The 17,820-nt window shown below is 42.8% G+C and overlaps 1 protein-coding gene across 5 annotated transcripts; it reads right to left on the reverse strand.

The window, feature by feature from the left end:
* Positions 1-1,089: 1,089 nt before the first annotated feature.
* On the reverse strand, positions 1,090-12,238 carry LOC131227315 (uncharacterized). Of its 5 annotated transcripts, none has more exons than XM_058223090.1 (4): positions 11,499-12,235; positions 7,522-7,617; positions 2,650-2,717; positions 1,090-1,378 (listed from the first exon to the last, which is right to left on the reverse strand). In XM_058223090.1, exons 1-4 carry the CDS (start codon positions 12,114-12,116, stop codon positions 1,249-1,251), a joined length of 912 nt encoding a protein of 303 aa, XP_058079073.1. In that variant the 5' UTR covers positions 12,117-12,235; the 3' UTR covers positions 1,090-1,248. The 5 variants fall into 5 exon arrangements, with proteins under 5 accessions (XP_058079073.1, XP_058079075.1, XP_058079074.1 ...); XM_058223091.1 differs by lacking the exon at positions 1,090-1,378 and adding an exon at positions 1,697-2,200 and having other exon boundaries at positions 11,499-12,236; XM_058223092.1 differs by lacking the exon at positions 7,522-7,617 and having other exon boundaries at positions 11,499-12,237.
* Between the last annotated feature and the right edge of the window lie 5,582 nt (positions 12,239-17,820).

The following is a 17,820-nucleotide window of genomic DNA, read 5'->3' on the forward strand; positions in this document are numbered from 1 at the left end:
AACCCACTTCCAACACGGCCTGTTAACACCCTTTGTGCATAGTGTTGTACAGGAGTCGAGCTTGCCACAGCTCCGCTCAGCTCAGCCAGTAGTTAACCCAGCTCAAACTCGACTTGGCTCAGTCCTCGACTTGGCTCAAAATTTTTTTGAGCTCCAAAAACCAACTTGACTCGTTCCGAATTCAATTTCAAGCCAAGGCGTGCCGATCATCGAGTCAAATTGAGCAAGCTGACCGAGCTAACTCGACTTCTGTACACATTTATTTGTGCATTCTTAAGCTAGGTTTTTTTTCCTCTCTCTCTCTGTTAACTTGGTACGCCCCACTGTCCCCCCCACCAGGGATTGATACCAAGACCCTAGTATTGAAACAAGGCATCTTTCACTCAGTCTACCACTTGAGCTATGGATCATGGTGTCATTCTTAAGCTAGGTTATATAAACTTAGCCCATTAAAGGTAGAGCCGATTCTCCCGTGGGTCCCGTGGGTCTTTAAAGGTAAAACCCATTCTACCTTCTCATTCTCTAATGCATTCACACATGATTTTAAAATTTTGTCAGGTGGCATCCAAAATCCACTAATGGTTGCCAAAGGTGGACTTCATCTGAATCTCCCTCCCCAATGCCTTGTTGCTCCGTGGAGTGCCCCACTTAATTGTGGAGTAGGCTGATTTTTAGGCTCTAGGCCATAGCGTTGCATTTGGATGGATTGGACGTCATGCATCATGGTGGGCCCCACGCAGCTCGATCGTACAAGAAGTCATGCCTCGAAGTCATGCCTCGGACACGTGACGTCCGTTTTCCATTGATTCATCTGGCGGAGATGCAGATTACCTGCGACCCCGACCGAGGAAGCTCTTGCGATAGGAAGCTAGGGGGGATCCACTGAAATTTGTGAGAAATCCACCCGTCCATCAGTTTTATCACCTCATTTTAGGAAGTGAGACCAAAAACGAGGTAGATCCAAAACGGCAGGCTGGACGGCTCAGATCAACCTGAAAATCTTACTGGTGACCATCCAGTCGTTGAACATCAAACCGCAGGCCCCACTCATGAGTGGCTCGGATCTCACACGCCATCTTTAATCATTCGTCACTCAAAATTGATGACCATGTATTATTTCCAAGATAAATGAATTTATGCAATAAAGATCAGATTAAGAAGCTGACCAGCGATCAGAGGGCCAAAACGAACCACATAATCACAAGTGAGCCACATCATTTTGATCAGCATTAAGGTCCCTAGAATCAATTACGTTGAAGAATTTGGAAATGCCAACAAAAAGCTCTTCACAATCTCATTGAAGCGCTTGGGATTCTCAATCTGCGGCACGTGCGAGGCCTTATTGATCACCTCCATCCTAACCTTTTCCCCCATATACCTGCAGCCACATGTGTCAAAACCACACGGGCGAATGATCCAGTTGAGTCTCACATAAGGTAGCCAGAAAGACAACGAAAATGAAGAGCTTTGATGAACCCACACGCGTGCAATAAAGCTCGTGTACACGCCGCACATGTGCCAGCATGGCATGATAAGTCCAAGATCCAATCCGTCCATCAGAACGGCACCACTATATTGATGCAGTATCCCGAGAACCAGTTTGATCCATTGGTCAGGTAGGCCACAGTTGTAAAGAAAATGTACGGCTCTGAAATACTTGGCTGAAATTTTCTAACCTATCCATCGGTTTCCAATATATGGGGCCCACGTGCTGATTGGACCGGATTTTATTTTAAAATGTTAGATGGATGATTTAGATCTCGCACCAATGTGCCAAGCTGGCACATGTGTGGCGTGTACATTAGATTAATTGCACATGCGTGCATGCTTAGCAAAAAATACAAAGTTCACATCCACCGTATTACATCCCTATATCAGATGACCCCATACGTGTCAACGAGGAACGTGCACCATTAAGCCAGTCCGGCATCAGGTGGGCCAGACGTGTATTGACAGCTCAAAAGATCAACCAACGGTCCCCATTAATCGTACAAGGGCAGCCTACCTGATAGCTCCACGGCCTGATTTCCATGCCACAGCACATCCGCAGTGGGTAAAAACGTAATCAAAGGCCCAGATCTCCCAGAGCACACGATGCAGTGGCACGTGCAAGGAGTGTAGGATTTGAGTAGCCATGGTAGGGATCCAGTTATGTGCTGCCTGATTTTAAGGCCACGCCACATACAGGGCGGGGTCCCACCTGATGAACGGCTCAGATATCTTAGATCTGTGCTGCATATATTGATATCTAGGGGAACGTGTGACAGCTCATTTCACGCCATCATCCCAAAAATGAAGAAGATCCAAATCTCAGGTGGACCACACCTGAGATTTACCATAAAGAAGTAAAACTTCGTGGGCCAGAAACGTTTTGGATCAACCTGATATTTGTGTGGTCCCTACGTCTTTGTGACATTATCAACAGATTGATGGCAAATAAACCGATGGCCATTAATGGTAAGTATTCAATGACCACTGTTTCCTGTGGTGTGGTCCGCCTAAGATTTTGATCTGCTTCATTTTCTAAACCGTTCCCTAAAATTAGCTTTCAAAATGGATGGACGGCATGGATTTAAGACACACGTATTAGGGTAGGCCCCACAGACTTTAACCAGGTCTGTATGGAACTAAGATGAAGAGAATATTTACTTTCTAAGCTCGAAGGCCTTCTCCAAGGGAAATATCTGGTCAAACTCTCCCCATATTATCAACACCTCCTGCAAAACCATTCTCAATTTCAATTCAACATTACAAATCAAAATCCAGCTGGTTGTATGCTAACTTACCATGCAGCTCCATATTTCCTGCCAACGTGCCACTTGCATAAGACATCTGTACCGTAAAAACGGTTCGGCCCCACCTTGATATCACCCGGCACAAAAACCAGGCCGGCTCGCTCATCAGGCGCGCCACGCCGCTGGAATCAATAGAAAGCCAGCGGTCTCACACCACATTCAGGTGTGGCCCACCTAATGAGTGCATCACCCTGAATTTTGATATTGGAGACCTTCACAATGGGGCCCATAGTTTGTACGGTGGGGATGTCCTACAAACGTGTGTTGGCAGGAAACAGAGGACTGCATCACGATCTGCCATGCTCCAGGCCCGCGTAGTCCGCCCTAACAGCTGGGGCCCTAAGCTTGCATCTGTTTAATGGGTCCATTAAGAAGGTCCCGCTCAGAAGACAGATTTAGCATTGGTGGGCCTATTCCGCTCCAAGCCCCGTTCACTATCTCTCATAATCTTGGATGGTCGAGTTTGACTTAGTTGTATGCTAAAAGTCTTCACATTCTCGGTAATTTCATTTCATCACACTGACGGAATAAAAAACTATTTTCCTTGTTGTCATACCATGGGGTGTGTGTTTCGGTTAAATCCGGACTACACTTGTCAATTCGGTCAAATATGCATGATAAATGATAATGTTGTGCCTGCTAAACTTACATTGGACTCGAATTGATTGAATGCTTGCTCCGGTCGGTCACCAAACTTGCTATATTAATATTAGACTTATATAGATTGATATGACTCTCTAGCGACTAATCATTATAGCGACAGCCGACAGGCGGCTTTAAAAGGGAAGGATTACTCTTTAAAATAATTATTTTATTTTTTTTTTGCCTTGAGTTGAGGACTTTTATTTTAAAAGTGAATTAATAGTGGATGGGTAAGATTAAAAATAAAGTTGATTACCAAATTTATTGATTTGAATGTAAAAAACAATACAATCAATGAAAAATAAAAATAAACTAGGCATAGAAGAAAATAAACACAGCTTATGCTAATGAAATGATTATAGAAAAATATCAGAAACCATGAGACGGTTGTAGTGTGAAGACAGCAGGATGTGACTAGTAATCTGCCAATTAAGAATTTGTTAATTAAGAATCCGATGACAATAGGTGTAGATATTTAAGCTATTCGTAGGGTGCACTATAGCGATGGATAGTAACGGATCTAAAATAATCTAAGGCAGCTTTGAACTTGCTGCAGTGTGACTAGATATAAGTGGAACGTCTAAGCTAAGAAGATAAAAACTAATGATATGCGACACTGCGTTGTAGAGAGATTGATTGTATATGGCGAGAGCTCAAAACTCTTTGCCATGTGTTACTTTTATAAGCTTAGATAGACAGTGGCCAGTTGTAGTTTCCTTGTGAATCTTTAATCGTGTAATGGCTATGTCTTAGTAGGATTTAGAATTCTTATTGTATGATGTCATCCTATATGATTTGCTTCTAATTTCGAATGAACTTTTTATTATTTGCTCCTATTTCCTTAGGGCCCGTTTGACCGGGTGGATTGGAAGGGATTGGAAGTTAAATTACGGGATTGGCCGGGTGTGCCAAACAGACGGGGTGATCTGATACCGGGATATAGCAATCCTGTGGATCTTAAGACAATCCACTGGCAACACCATCATTACCTTTAAATCTCATCCAATCCACCACCCTAATCCGTTCAAAATTGTCTGGGACGTGTTTGGTTTGAGGGATTGGAAGGGATGGGAAGGTTTAACCCCAGGATTGGCCGGGCCTACCAAACAAACTCAATATAGCAATCCCAGGATATAGCAATCCCATGGATCTTAAGACAATCCACTGACAACACCATCATTACCTTGAAATCCATGCCATCCACCCTAATACCATTCAATCCCTTCCAATCCACCCGGCCAAACGGGCCCTTATCATCCTCGAGAAATCATCGATCATCCTAAGGGAATTTTCCTTTTTGCTTGGATTTGTTTATGATTTGAGACAATCATGCCACATGTGAATTGAATTTCAAAGAATTTGCCATCAGTATGTCTTTAAAAACTTCATGTGTACGTAAAATGTCACAAGTGTCGTGCGTGTGTCGGTCACGTGTCTTTCGAATGATATCTACATTTTTTTATGGCAAATGTGTGTACGACTCTAAGCAAGCTTACTTTTGGCAAACTATGTATCGTTGTTTGCTAGGTCATTTCAACTTTTCTATTGCGTGAGTACGATTGTCTTCGTCATTCGTACATGAGTGCCAACACGTTGCGACTTCTTACTAGGCAATGTAGACTACAACAGGCCATGTGTAAATAATGCCCCCCACTTCACTTTACATTCAGAGAATGTGAAGAGATGTGACATTTTGATTATAATGAGCGTTCAACAAGTGACAGTAGCGGCACAGAGTTTGCGCTCGGTCGTCATGGGCAACCTTATAGCATCGGAAATCACTTGCCATGATTTCAAACTTTTAACACGGACGTGAAATAGAAAACATTCATGATGAGGACATCTAGCATCATACTAAAGGAGAAGGATTAAGCCAATCTCCTTATGCCTGGACTACCATTAGATGTGGCTCACCTGACCTAATTCACATTCCTAGCCACATTGAAGACCCTACATGCAAGTTCATACATCTTTGAGGACCTCACACTAGGAAGATGCATATGAGCTGCATATAGGAGCTTGATGGACGTATTAGACTGTTGGATCAAGTAGATATGTTTATGCTTATTAGAATCGAAATGTCACGGCGTCCCTTCACATTCTCCAAATGTAAAGTGATATGGGAGCATCATTTACACCTACCCTGTCATAGTCCAGGATACCTAGTGAGAAGTCGTCATGTGTCGGCACTTATGTACGAATTGTAGGAGGCAATCGTACCTACGCTAGAGAGAAGGCGTAAGAACCTAGCAATCAACAACACATAACCTGCCAAAAGCAAGGTAGCTCAGAGTCGTACACATGTCTGTGGCAAAAAAAGGCAGACATCATTCGAAAGACATGTGACCAACACATGCATGACACGTGTAACCTTTTACATACACAAGAAGTTTCCAAAGACCTACCAATGGCAGATTCTTTGCAATCCAGTTCACGCACAACACAACCATCCCAAAACATAAACAAATCCATACGAAAGGAAAATTCCCTTGAGACGATCGGTGATTCTCAATCACAGTAAGAAAATGCGAACAAATAATGAAAAGTTCATTCGAAATTTAAAGCAAATCATATATAATGACATCATATGGCAAGGATTCTAGATCCTACTAGGATACGGCTGCAACGCTATCAAAGATTCACAAGGAAACTACAATACGGTCACTATCTCTCCAAATATATAAAAACAACACTCGACGAAGAATTTTGAACTTCTCCCATACACAATCAATATCTCTATAATGCAATATTGCATATCTATAGCTTTTGAACTTTTTACTTAAACACTCCATTTTTGTCAAGCTATGCTGCAATAAGTTCAGAGCCCTTATATTAGTTTAGATTTGCTATTGTCCTGTGCTATCGCTACAATACGCCCTAGAAGTGGCTTAAATATCCAAGACCACCGTCGTTGGATCCCCAATCATTGAGTTCTTACTTGACAGATCATCAGTCACGGCTTGCTAAATTCATGCTACGACTAGCTGGTCTTTTTCACGACCGTTTCGTCGGCACAAGTAGGTGTTGTACTTATTTTCTTCTCTGCTTAGTTTCTTTTTTGCTGATTGAACTTTCCTTATATTCAAATCAATAAAATTGACAATCAACTATATTTTTAATCTTGCCCATCCATTACCATCTCTTCTTAAATTGCGTAAGATTTGGTGACTGAACAACCCAATCAACCTTCACAGGTTTGATCTTAATCTAACTAATTTTGACGCCTAGGGTCACAAACATTCATTTGATTGACTCTGGCACCCCGATGCTATTCCTCATCAGACACAATTAACTGAATTTAAACCATTCGTAACAAGCGTGGCAACGCAACCTAATTGAACAACAACACAGCTAAGCCCTCATAATTATGAAAGAACCCTATCATTGATCTAAATGGTATCCTATGTCATCAATCCCAAAGGGATAAAAATGTCTAAGACTATTGACAACAAGTGTCCCATCTAGGGTTGTACATGAACCGAGGTAGCTCGGTTAACTCGCTCGGCTCAACTTGAAAAAGCTTGATTCGACTCAACTCAAAGCTGAGCCTTTGAGCTAGAAAAAATTTCCAGCCGAGTTCGAGCTAGACCATGCTCGGCTCGACTTGACTCAAACTTGCCTCGGTTCGAATCGATTCAACTCGGCTTGGTTTTGCTTAATATAAATGTTTTGTAAATGTTTATATATTTAAATCAATTATATATTATATATTATACATATTAAAAATTTTAAAATCTAAACTCAAACTCAACTAGTTGGCTCAAAAGATCTAAAGACTGAGCTGGCCAGTCTTGAAGACCAAGCTGAGCTAAGTTCGAGCTGAGGTAGCCTGCTGGTCGGGCCAAGCCGAGCTGGGTCAAGCTCGACTCGGTTCGGCTCGTGTACTGCTCTACTCCCATCCTATTGTTTGGGGTGCTGCGGCCCACTTGAGTTTAGATCCGCTCTATTTTTTAGCTAGTATGAGCTGCATTTGATGGGCCCAGCAGATGTCACACAGACATCATGATGGGACCCACATAGCCTTTGGTTGAAGGGTCCCCTGTTGGAGAGGAGAAATCCCGTTATATCCATTAGAGATCAGTACCTGTTGGAGAGGAGAAATCTGTACATCGTCCTCCTTTCCGATGGTGAGGCCCGTGAGAAGCTGCATCTTTTCTTCCCTATTTTCCTTGTACAGTGTCTGTGATCAATCAAAATAAATTAGAAAAGAAATGAAGAGAAGGGATGTTATAATCTTAGAATTCATATGTGGTCGCCAATCCGACGGTACCGATCGCTGCATCTTTGCGATGGGCCCCCATGATTTTGAAGAGCTTGGATTGGGGTCCATTTATGACACGTGTGCAGTGGCAGACTGCGTGCGTATGGATGGTCATGCTCCTCCGCTTGTGCACTGAAATGGGCAGTCGTGTTTATCAATTATCAGTGTGTGTGGGCCCACTCGTGATGCGAACCATTCATCTTGTGAAAGATCATGCACCGGATCCCACGACCCTAACCATCCCCGGTTAAATGTGAACCGTTGGAATTAGGAGCTCTAACCATCGGTCTGTATGTCAGGTGGGGCCCACAGTATGCGGGGCCGCGCACACAAGCGTTCCGGCCAGCTACGGTACGGGAGTAATTCTGAGAGTTAACCGGGACTACGCAAGTTCGTGCGTGTTCAAAATCACCACGAGTTCCACATGCGTGTGGGTCCCAATGTGCTGCGTGAGTGCCATCCAAACCGTCCATTAGATGCTCCCCCCAAAAGTAAGACTAAATCCCAAAATCTATCCTGATCTATAACTCAGGTGGGCCACACCAAATAGACGACTGGAAGACATTGGAAGGGGATGTCAGACGACACGGATCCACCCTTCTGTACATGTCTAATGGATGGACGGTGTGGATCAAGCATATACATCATGATTGGATGGACGGTGTGGATAAAGCATATACACCGTTTGGCTGATGACCCCAACACCAGCCAGCTAGCTGGTGTCAAAAGCTGTGGGCCCACCATGATGCACGTGTTTTATCCACGCCGTCTATCCATTTTCCCACCTCATTTTAGGGCATGAGCCAAAAAAACGAGTCTAAGCTCTGTGGCCCCAACATGATTTATGTGTTTTATCCACGCAGTCCATCTATTTTCCCAGCTAAAATTAGAGGATGAGCCCAAAAATGAGGTAGATCCAAAGGTTGAGTGGACCACACCACGGGAAACAGTGGGGATTGAACGATCACCGTTGAAAACACGTCGGGGACAAAGAAGTTTTGGATCAAGTTAATATCTCTGTTTTCCCTTTATACAGCGTAACGTGAGTTTATGAACAGGTTGGATGGCAAATAAACGCTAAATAAACATTGATGTAGGCCCCAACAAGTTCTCAACTGTAAGCATTCAACGGTTTCCTGTGGTGTGGTAAACTCAACCTTTGTGTCTTCCTCATTTTTGGGCTCATCCTCTAATTCAAGCTGGGAAAATGGATGGACGGCGTGGATAAAGCATAAACATCATGATTGGGACCGATCGTAGAGCTTTCAATCCAGAAAAAAGGGTCACCGGACAAGCCGCGTCCCAAAAACAGTCCCATCCAAAACTCAGGTCAGACATACCATAGATCAAATCATGTAACTTCTGAATCATTGATTTTGGAGGTGTCCATTCATCCTGACGGGTCGGATCTGAATGAGTTTGATGGCATATACAAACAATGGTGGGAACCCAGACAATCTAGAAGACTTTTAATGAGGGCCGTCCCCATCCCCACTGTTCCCCTCGGGCGTGGCCCACCTGAGTTTTGGATTTTCCTGATTGTTTGGGCGCCAAGAAGAATAAGCGGGGTTGTCACGCACACATCATGCTCGGCCCCAACATCTTGTGGTAGGTTAAGCTTAATCTACAAAGTTCCGTAGTGGGCAGGGAATAAAATAAAAAATTAATAAAAAAACACTTTAGTCTTCGGACTACTGGAGTGAAATCATAGTCCGTTAGGTGGGCCATGTTTACCAGTGTAAGATCCACTATAGAAGGTAGACCCCACCATGCATAGGCCATGGACGGTCCTGATCTTAGGCATTCAAAAAAACAGACTGGAAGTACACTGTTGATAGTGGTCCAGTTTTATCTGCTCATTTGAGAAACTCATACTTCAATTAGAAGTAATTCATAGCAGACGTACCTTTTTAACGGTTCCGATCATCCAGACACATGGCCCGACCAACGGATTAGGAATTTACTTTAGTCCACGAACTACTACTACCAAACAGACCTGCAACGCGAGCTTTCCTAAGCGCACACGTACAAGTTGGCCATTGAACACGCCAGCTCGCTAATTTCCTGCCTACCGGGAGTCGCTGTAGGAAGAAGCTTTGTGGGCCCAACATGATATCCGTGTGAAATCCAATCCGTCCATCAGTTTCACCGAATTATTTTAGTACAGGAAACAAAAACCGAGTCAGATCCAGAACTCCACTGGGCCACACCACAGTAAACAGTGAGGATTCAACTCCCACCATTTGAAACCCTCATTCGGATTTGATGTTATGAACAGTTCTGTGGAACAGAGACATTAAGGTGGGCCCCACGAAGGTTTCAGCGGTGGGAGTTCAATCCACACCGTTTGGCCCAGTTGTGCTTTGGATACAAAGTAGGCCCCACAAAGCTTCTGTCTACAAGTACTCAATGAAATTATTAGAGCGCCCCCCTCCCCCCCCACTAATGCCAGCGCTACATACCGGTGAAATATTCAAGCCATCCACATCCATTAAGTGGATCTAACGGCCTACATGCTGCTACCGAAAGACAAAGGTAGTCCACTCAGTAGGTGTGCCTTGAATTACAATAGACAGGTTAGAAAATCTCGGCCCACCTCTTTACAACCGTACATTTGTTTATTTAATTCTAGTGAGGTTGGGCGGAGCGGAGTGGGTCATGATCGGATAACATTGAGCTCCGTTATGCTGACGTGGCACTTTTTTTATTGGCACGCTAGACATGATCGGTTAACTTAGGATCGCAACAGGGGGAACGGGAACGGATTGGCTACTCCCCCGCCACCAGCCAATGGTGGTGGTCGGTGCTCCGTGGGCCCCACCATGATGTATGTGTTTCATCCATGCCGTCCATCTAGTTTTTCATATCATATGAGACCAAAAATTAGGTATATCCCAATCAAAGGAAACAGTGGTGAACAAGGGTCGACCATTAGAAACCTTTTGGGGGACATAAAAGCTTTTGATGAAGCTGATTTTTGTTTTTGTTTTTTTTTTTTTTGAACTTCATCTGGGCCTGTATGACCTAATCAACAGATTAGATGTCAAATAAACAGTACAGTGGTTCTTAGGAGGATTTTAATGGTGGATACCAAATCACTATTGTTTTCCTGTGGTGTGGTCCACCTGAGATTTATATTCCTCTCATTTTTTGGGATCAATCCATAAAATGATCTATAAAAATGGATGAACGGAATGGATAAAATACACACATCATGGTGGGGTCCATGAGCACCGACCACCAGCCACCGGGCTGGTGGCGTTCGGGTGGATCTCTAACTGTGGGGCCCAATATAATGTATATGCCTTACATCCACACCGTCCATCCATTTTGATAGCTCATTTTCGAGCACGAATTTAAAAAATGAAACAGATCCAAATCTTAGGTGGACCATGCCACAGGAAACAGTCATGATTGAATCCCCTCCATTAAAAGCTTCATGTTTTGGATCATGCTCTAAAATAAGTTTTCAAAACGGATGGACGGCGTGGATATAAGGCGTATATTGGATCCCATTGTCAGAGATTCCACCCACAGATCCACCAAAACCAGTCGGTGGAGTCACTGCAATGGCCGTATTACGGTTCGACAGAACTGTGTTATCTTGGCCAGACCCGAAGCGCTCAATCAGTGGACCGATCTGATTCCTAGCGAGAGAATCTATATAGTGGCACCCTTTTGATGGATGGCTCGGATACCGCACATGTCTGCCACGCTGGCACATGCGGGGCTCGTGCGTTTGCATTAGCCTATTTGTACACGCGCGTGGGCCTTGCGAATTTCGAGCAAACGTCACTTACGTGGATAACGTCGTTAAGCAGACAGTCCGGTATGTGCAGCCGCCTATTAACAGACAGACGTAATAACGTCCGTAAGTCTTTCGCCGTTGACGGCAGCATCAGATCCGAAATCTTTTCTGCCCCAGCTTTCTCCAAAAGCTCGACGTTATCACGCCGTCTCCTGCTAACGCCGGAGCTGGCGATCACCACCTTCTCCACCTTCTCACCGCAGATCCTCCCCAAATTGTACGCCACAAAACCACCGTAGCTCGTCCCCACGACGGAAAACTGCTCGACCCCGAGCTTCTCCAGCATCTTGGCGACCGAAGCCGCCTGGAAGACCTCCGATCTCTCCGGTGATGACGTGGACGAGCCGCCGAAGAAGACGAGGTCGGGGACGTAGAGGGAGAAGTGGCGGGAGAGGGATTGGACCTGGGAGCGCCATTGCCAGATGGCGGAGGGGCCGAAGCCGTGGATGAGCACTAACGGCGGTTTAGACGGAAAACCGCTTTTGGTGGGGAGCCAGCAGTGGATGGTGGTTTGGGGGTCTATTTGGATGGTTTGAGGGTAGAGGCCGGAGGAGCGGAAGATGCGCCGCAGATAGTAGGAGTAGAGGGAGACGAGACTAAAACCGAACATCTGGGAGGGATTTTTTTTTTTTGGAAATTATGAGAAATTGAGAGAGGGAGGGTGTTTTTTGAAATTATGAGAAGTAGAGAGAGAGAGAGAGAGAGAGAGAGAAGGGGGGAAGGTGTTTTGTGGAATTATGAGAAGTGGAGAGAGAGAGGGGGGGAAGATTTATACGCGAGCTATGAGATGGCAATCCTCTTAAATGCCTGGAATCATCTACAACGCTTGTTTTACAGCTGTGGGCCCCACCATTTTTCCCACATATATATATATACACACACACGATAAGCTCCCGTGAGGTCAAGCTGTGAGGGCCCCCACCGTGATGCGTGTCGACCATCAACACCGTGCATTTGATGGGTCCCCTTTAAATTATGAGATATCTCAAAAATCATCCGTATACGGAACTCAGGTGGGCCATACCATCTAAAATCATGTGAATACACCGTTAAAACATATAAAAGCACTTTGTGGGGCCCCCTTGAATTTTTCATGTGGCTGAAACTTGGTCTGAACCCTCATCCAAGTGGGACACACATAATGGATGGGCTGGATTTACAAACCACATCTCGGTGGGCCCAAAAAATTGTTATGAATGTTTTAATGGTGGACAGCCCCTCTCCACTTACGTATGTTGTGTGGCCCACAAAAGTCACGGATTGACTTGATTTTTGAGACCTAGGCCCACCATAGAATGGTGCATCTGACTGATGGGGTAGATGTTCAAAACGCATCACGGTGGGGCCCACACAGCTCAACCTCATGGGACGGACTGGTGAGGTGGAACGCATAGTACCTTTCCCATATATATATATATATATATATATATAACCATTAACCAATCAGCTTAGATTCTCAAGTTAGATGGGCCACGACACATGGAGGACTGCGTATGGAATGCCAACCGATAGGTTTTTATGTAGAGCGACCGTCGTGTGAATCTATCATCAAACCCATTAATCGGGTGTAACTCACCTTAATGAAAATAGATGGACCCTGCCATGAATTTACTGATTTTTCGAGAAATTTTGCACTGTTTCCGGTGGTGTGGCCCATATGATTTTTTTAATCAAGCTGATATTTTGTAATTAAGGTCTACACAATGGTTCTCACCTGATGGACGGAGTGGATTTTAGATATAGAATGATTCTCACCTGGTGGACAGTGGATTTTAGATATGCAACGGGTCGGTCCCCGGGTCACAGATCACCGGAGCTTTAGGTGCCGTGTAAAATAGATGTCGTGGACTATTCGGGTCCCTTAGAAGCGGGCGCGGATTGCGTCCTATCCCGCCCGTCTACACCGCTGGGAACGGGCAGCAGCTCTGAGTGGCCATCGTAATGTATGGATCTTATCTACACCGTCCATCCATTGTTTCCTATCATTTTAGGGTGTAAGCCGAAAATTTACGTAGATCCAAGGTTCAAGTGGACTACACAATGGATATTAAAATCTCACCGTTGAAAACTTCTTGAGGGCCACAGAAGTTTTAGAGGGTGCTGATATTTGTGTTTTATCTTCATCAAGATATATGTAACTTTATGAATAGGTTGGATGTCAAATAAACATCATGGTGGGCCCTAGAAAAGTTTCAATGGTGAGTATCATTATCACCGCTGATTCCTGTGGTGTGGCCCAATTTAGCTTCACATCTGCCTAATTTTTTGTCTTACCCCCTAAAATGATACGAAAAAATGTATGGACGGTGTTGATAAGACTCATACATCATGATGGCTACTAAAACCTGCTGCCCGTTCCCAGCTGTAGACAGGTTTGGGTAGGACGCAATCTGCGTCGGGCTCGGAGAGCAACCGTAATGTATGGATTTTATCCACACCGTCCATGTATTTTTTTTCATGTTATTTTAGATCATGCGTCCAAAAATGAGGCAGATCCGAGGTTTAAGTGGGCCACATCACATGAAGGAGCGGTGCTAATGATGCCTGCCATTAAAACTTTACTAAGGAATGGAAAACAAATATATCAGCTTCATCCAAAACTTCTACGTACAAGAGTTTAAGTCCACCTGAGACTCGGATCTATTTCATTTTTAGATTTGTATTCTAAAATGACGCGGAAAAATGCATGGACCGTGTGAATGAAATAAATACATCATGGTGGCCCCAATAACCGTAGTTTGTCCAGAACACGGGATAGCCAGGGGAGTACCCAGTCCGCGCCCTGCAAAGGTCGACGAGTGGTCACTACCCGTCCGGACCCAGGCAGGAACCGACATTCCCCTCAAGGCCTGTATGCCCCACCGTGATGTATGTGTTTTATAAATGCAATTTATTACGTTGGTATACATCATTTCAAGGCCACTCTTGTTGGTAAAATGTGTTGGAAATACTGAAAAATTAAAATAAAATAAGATTAATTTGGTTTCATTAAATCATGTAAAATACACAGTGTCCTTCAAGTGTGATTCACCCCATTTTCATCATTTGTTGATGGGTTATAAGCTAGACAAGTATGTGTAAATCCTACGTGCAGTAATCACAAAGAGTTCACTTAGGAACAATTCAACATAGCAGATCTTCTAGTAGAAATCCATAGTGGATATGTTTATAGTATTCTAAGATGGAGATGTTATCTAGAGGATCTGATGGATGATGAGAAATGTGTTTTTTGAGTTGATGGAATTTGGACCAAAATGGTCCGGTTTATATAGGCACTAGGGAGTGGATCGTTGCTAGATAGTCATCAATGGTTCAGAATATCTGAAAAACGTTTCTAACCGTTGATCATTAATTTGAGTCATTTCTGATCATCGGATCAGAAGATCTGACCGTTGGATAATTATGGCCTGTCCGTTTTCGAACTGTTGTAGCTTTCAAGGCTACTAGCCGTTTTTCAGAAACGGCCGACCATTTCAGATTAATAATCCGACAGTTGACCCATCACACCTAGGCTCATATTAGATCACTCGCAAGCATTTTTTTTTTTTTTTTTTTTTTTAAAAAAAGTACACCAACTAGCGCCACACTGCCCTTACCCGTGCCCGAGGGCGCATTCTAATGCTAAGAACTGGAACACGCAACTCGAGCGTCTCAATATCCAAAGCTCCAAGTAAGAATAACACACACACCTCCACATATAAAGTATGATTTTCTTCTTTTCATTTCTGATGTGGGACAAAAGCACATGCTGTACTTTTCAATTTGAAATTTCTAAAAAGTGTTTTGGCAAAGAAAATCCCAAAAAAAATCGAATTTCGATTTATTTTCAAAAACCACAAATTTCAATAGTTCAAACGCTCAAATTGACGACACCTCAAGAAATAATAGGAATTGAATGTCTACCATTGAAGACTTCTTATAGATATTTATATTTTCCCTTTATTTAGGTCTATATAACTTAATGAAGGGGTTGAATGACAAATCAACATCATGGTGGATTAAAGAAAAGTTTCAATGGTGGGCAACATTCATTACATCTGTTACTTTTAGCAATTTTTCATTTCAAAATTCATCCATTGCAACATTCTTTCATTATAAATATTTTTTTTTTCATAAACTCCAACCATTTATACTCATAACAAAAAATAAAAACATAATTATAAAGGGAATCACCACACTCTCATCCTTTCACAAACTTCCATTATTGATACCCACTAATAAAAAAGAATAATATACAAAAGCTACTACTATCCAAATTTAAACCTACCTTTTGCTGTTATTGGAGAGTGTGGTCAAAAATAATTTTTAAAAGAAATACTCAGAAGCTTGCCAGAATAGAGGGAATTACACTGGAAGCTCGCCGGAGTAAGTCTCACAGAGGTAGCAATGGTCCTAATGCCCAAATGGTCCCCACTCGTAAAAAAAAAATGAAGAAGAAAGAAAAAAAATTGTTAAATGGCCTTTAGACACAAGAGACCCACCAATTAATTCCATCTCATATCTTATGTGGGGCTCACTGGATCATCTTATAGTATCTCCAAGCTGTCCACGCAAAAAAGAGGATTGAACGTTCAATGTTGAAAAATGCATGGGGCCACAGAAGTTTTGAATCAGGCTAGCTTTTGTGTTTTCAGTTCATCGTAGTAGTAATAACCTTATGAATTGTACAAATGTCATAAAAACATTACAGTAGACCCAAGGAGATTTCAAAGGTAGGAATTTACCTACACACATTTTCTTGATGTGCGGCCAGTTATCATGGTTCTATTTTTTGGTTGTACATTTACAGGCGTATCAGAATTGAAATTGTGGTTTAATTCAAACCAAACAACTCTATGACCCCAAGCACCAAGATATGCAGACATATAGTGTATGACCGAGATCTGATGAAATCGGTCACCTATTTAGCCACTCACTCAATGTGTAAATAAGATTAGGCGATATTCAATAGGTGGGGTTCATATTTAAATGACGGGTTGCACCTTTGCTTTCTGTACGAAAAGGACTTTTCAATACAGATAAAGTAAAATGAGAAATGGATTATTACAGTCGGTCATAAATAATAGCTGCAAAATACTTTTTTGAGTGAAAAAATTAATCCAACATGCGAGCGCAAACTCAAATTACAGCTAAAATTAGCAGCTACTTGATTAATACTATGAATTACACTAGGAAATGTAAATAGTGAACTGAAAGTAAAGGATTAGACTAAGAAGTGTAATTTGCTCGACATGAAGAGTAAATTATTATACTATAGAATGTAAATTGACTTATAATTGAAAGATAATGTTTGGTTTGATTGAGTTAGTATGAGATGAAATCTCTCTTACATTCCTCTTATATTTATAATTAACTTTAATTTAGTCATTTGAATACTTCTCAAGGTCTAAAGGTTGCCATAATTGTTCGCCACTACTTCCTCCATTTCTCCCATTGTCATCTGTCCTGTAACCATTTCGTCATGATTGCTTATTCACGAACCGCTTAGACATCAACGTGGCATTGTCTTGTTTGCGAAGAAATCTTTTCAAATCTCCAGATACACCATCTGGATTTGTATAAATCACACAAAATTAATTCTAATCAGCTTTTAAGAGGAATAACGATAATGGGGATGAACACGGTCTACTTAAAATTTGGATTTTGATTATGTTTGGGACCATATCCTAGCATTATCTTGCAAAAGTGATTGACGTAGTGGAATTCCACATACATCACGGTGGGCCCACATAGCTTCCCATCACAGGAATTTTCTTGGAAAGACGTTCGCGGGGAATCCGCGTCCCACTTGGAGAAACGGATGACAAGGCTTCCTTCTTTCTCAGGGCTGTCAACGGGCCAGGCATGGCGTAGCTCTCGGCCCGGATTTTGAACGTTTCGGGTCGGTAGATCCGGCCGGGCCTATTCAAATTCTGATTTCAGGCCCGACCTGGCCTATCGTTCTCTGCTTGAAACATTTATAAGTGGACTTTCACTCGCACGACAAATTACATCACGGTACGTCGGGACGCTAGCCTTTGAATCTGAGTCATCTTCCAACGATCCAAACCGTTTATCCGACGAACCTCTATTTGAATCCTGTAATTTGATCAAATAAAACCTCTAATTTTTACTATCTCAACCGATTGATAATTTGGGTCATTTGATTTAAACATGAACGGTGACCATAACGTTTGCCTAATCATGGGAATAAAATATAAATTCCAAGATTTTTCTTGTGTTATCCCACACCGGAGGAGAGCTCTATCAAATAAACGGCTTGGATCACTTAAAAAAAATTCAAAATCCAACGGCTAGGGTACAGATGTATCTTA

The sequence above is a fragment of the Magnolia sinica genome, chromosome 15, assembly GCF_029962835.1.
Source record: "Magnolia sinica isolate HGM2019 chromosome 15, MsV1, whole genome shotgun sequence".
In the NCBI taxonomy this organism is placed as follows: Eukaryota; Viridiplantae; Streptophyta; class Magnoliopsida; order Magnoliales; family Magnoliaceae; genus Magnolia; species Magnolia sinica.